Source organism: Girardinichthys multiradiatus, chromosome 4 (genome assembly GCF_021462225.1).
Source record: "Girardinichthys multiradiatus isolate DD_20200921_A chromosome 4, DD_fGirMul_XY1, whole genome shotgun sequence".
Taxonomy (NCBI): domain Eukaryota; kingdom Metazoa; phylum Chordata; class Actinopteri; order Cyprinodontiformes; family Goodeidae; genus Girardinichthys; species Girardinichthys multiradiatus.
In genome coordinates, this window is record NC_061797.1 from 47,742,186 (window position 1) to 47,745,281 (window position 3,096).

At 43.4% G+C, this 3,096-nt stretch overlaps 1 protein-coding gene across 1 annotated transcript; it reads right to left on the reverse strand.

Moving 5' to 3' along the window:
• Positions 1–776: 776 nt before the first annotated feature.
• LOC124866685 (chymotrypsin B-like) lies at positions 777–3,000 on the reverse strand. Its single transcript, XM_047362579.1, has 7 exons — positions 2,855–3,000; positions 2,325–2,428; positions 2,177–2,256; positions 1,662–1,743; positions 1,405–1,585; positions 1,188–1,321; positions 777–1,107 (listed from the first exon to the last, which is right to left on the reverse strand). The coding sequence occupies exons 1-7, from the start codon at positions 2,904–2,906 to the stop codon at positions 946–948; spliced, it is 795 nt and encodes a 264-aa protein (XP_047218535.1). The 5' UTR covers positions 2,907–3,000; the 3' UTR covers positions 777–945.
• Positions 3,001–3,096: the final 96 nt, after the last annotated feature.

Consider the following 3,096-nt stretch of genomic DNA (forward strand, 5'->3'; position numbering starts at 1 on the left):
TAGTATAATATAATATAATCACTCCACATGCAGGCTGCTCAACATGTCATGGAGGGAGGACTGATCTCTACCCGCTGAACATCTCTTCCACATATCAAGAAGATGGAACCAGGCAGAAGTTGGCAGCAGGATCAGCAGCAGGACCAGAGCAGGACATGTAAAATCGAGGTTTTACATCTAAAATAAACCACCCAATTCATTATTATATGCTTTATTTTTCTGCAGGGTGTGAGAAAGGTCTCGTGTGAAGCAGCAGTTCACTTATTACAAACTCCTAACGACAGCTGTTGCTTCCAAGGGCGGCACAACCAGTTAGTTTAGGGGTAAATTATTTCCACGTGCTTGGAAAGCTTTTCCCATAATCAATGAAATCCCCATTTCAAAACATTTAAGTGGGACCAGCAGCAAAACAAGAAGAAGTGTGTAGGGGGTAAATAGTTTTAAACAGCAGTGTATTTTATTTGGGGTAGATTTATAGAACTGAAAGAAACTGGCAAAAGTCACAGAAAAATAGGTTAAAAATATCAAGAAAATGAAAGCAGGTTTTATTTCTGAAAATAACATTGATGGAAAGCATTTTCAAAATCTAAAAGATAAGCAAGGAAAGTATAAAAAAAGAAATGGCTTTTCATTTACAATTGTTAATCTTTTTTGCTTTAACATCAAGTATTTTTTAGATACCTTCTCAATCTTCATTACTTTCATTAAACCATTTTAAATCCTGCCAAGACAAGGGTGTTAGTTTCTTGACAACGCAAAAAAGACACAGAAACATGTTTCAGATATAAAATGTTAACATTTTATTGAAATACATTTTTGCATTTGAACACTATAGTATTGAAGTCATATTATTCCAGGTCATGTTTGGAAATAACTAATGAAACAAACAGAGTCACTTATTTTTACTGAAGTTGCCCTACTGGCTCCATCCTAGCATCTCAGCATTTAGTTGGCAGCGAGGATCTGGTCCACCCATCCTCTCAGCTCGGTGACGCGAGCGTAGACGCCTGGGATGCTGGTGGAGCAGCGCCAGCTTCCCCAGGACACAATACCCACTAGAGTCCAGACGTTGTCCTTCTCACAGACCAGAGGGCCACCAGAGTCACCCTGAAACACAGCAAACATGTTAGCCATGAAGGCACAAAGGGATCCAATCAGGTGAGACAGGTAGGTGGGCGAGGTTTCACCATGCAGGAGCTAGCTCCAGCTCCTCCAGCGCAGATCATGATATCAGAGATTTTGCTACCCCAGTACAACTTACAGTCACTGTTGGAGAGCAGAGGCAAAGCGGCCTGCTGCAGGTTATTGGGAGTATTGGGAGCTGTGGGAGACAGAGGCACAGATGAACACCTAAAACTGATCTTGGGTCAGCTGCCTGTGAGGGTTTAATAAAAAAAAACCCACCATTATAGCGGGTCAGACCCCAGCCGGAGGTCACACAGGTGGAGCCGGGGGCGAAGTAGTCAGATGACTCGGCGAGGCAGACGGGGGACACGTTGGTGCCCAGGCGGGCGGGGGTGGCCAGCTTGATGAGGGCAATATCGTTGTTTTTGGTGGAGGGGTTCCAGTTGGGGTGGTTGAACACCTGAAGGAGCAGAAGTGGTCAATTGGGGCGCGGGCCTTTGTTTCTGAAAACTGATTGGCTGAAGGTTTCTGCTTACCTGGGCAGGCTTCAGCACCTGGACATCTTCATTGGAATAGTAGCTCTTGTCGTGCTCTCCAGCGATAACCCGGTGGTAGGTCCTGACGGGAAACATGAAAACACATTGAACACATGATGGCAATACAACAAAATATAAACATAGTAAGAATACAATGGAAACACATCAATATAACACATCATATAAACAAAACACAATAAAAACATGGTGGGAATACAGCCAAATAAAAAAATGGACTGAAAACAGGACTTAAACAATAAGAATGAAAACATGACAAAACCCCAATTAAATTGGAAAATATCTTATAAACTATAATTCCCAGTTACAGCACTGCCTTTTGGCCGACCGCAATGAGAACATTTGACCGGAGATATAAGCCCTGCTGCATGAAACAGCACAATTAATCTGAACAGGACTCTGTTTAAAGAAATAAAAGTAGTAGAATGATTTATTTCTGGGGTCTGGGAATCACTAGGAATCACAAATGGTTGTTGGTTCCATGTTTGTGTACGTACGTGACGTTACAGTGAGCAGCGGTCACCACCCAGTACTCGTTGATCAGGGATCCTCCACAGAAGTGGAAGCCGTTAGATTGCTGCGGAGACAGAAACAGAGGTCAGGCTATGAGAAAGAACAGGAAGCTGTACGTCTCTGCTGACTCACCTGCAGAGACACCTGCCAGGGCCAGGAGTGGGGCACCGCTTCTTCGCCATTCACAATGCGGGTATAGCCAGTCACGCGGGGAGGGGTGGCAGGGACACCGCAGCCTAAGCAAAGGACAGGAAGGAGATTTTAAAGGACTATTTTGCTGTTTCAAGGTATTGTTTTATAGTCATTCAATGTTTAATCCACCAATCATGTCTGAGCTCATCTGAGTCTCTACAGGGGTTGAGATCTTTTCTTGTTCCTGTTTGTCCATGATATGAGCTGCTGAATTATTTTACAGTTAAAGTTCAGAAGCTAAAACAACCATTAGTCAGTTTTATATGAATGTGCTGCTCAGTCTGCACAGTTAATCAATCTAAGAGGCAGGTCAGTGCACTCTGCTGCCCTCTGCTGATCATCTTTTATAACTGCTTATAACAACATTATTAAGAGCTCTATTTTACATCATAAACCAGTGTAAGTTTACACAGGTCCAGTAAAGCTGCAGTTTGAACTAGATTGAAGCTCATTTCAAATTCAAGACTTACCATAGGCGGTGCTGATGAATGCAAGGCTGGAAACGATCCAGAGGATGGCCATGGTTTAGATCATGACGACGATTTGGCACTGCAATTTTATGCTGAAGGCCAAAAGGCAGTAGCCAATCAGAAAGGCTGCAGCCTCTAATCTCCGCTGCTTATCACATCTGAGGCAGAAGCTGTGTTCTCACGAGTCCCACGCCTTTACATGAAGCTCTCTGATTGGCTGGCATATATGTGTTCATACCCAC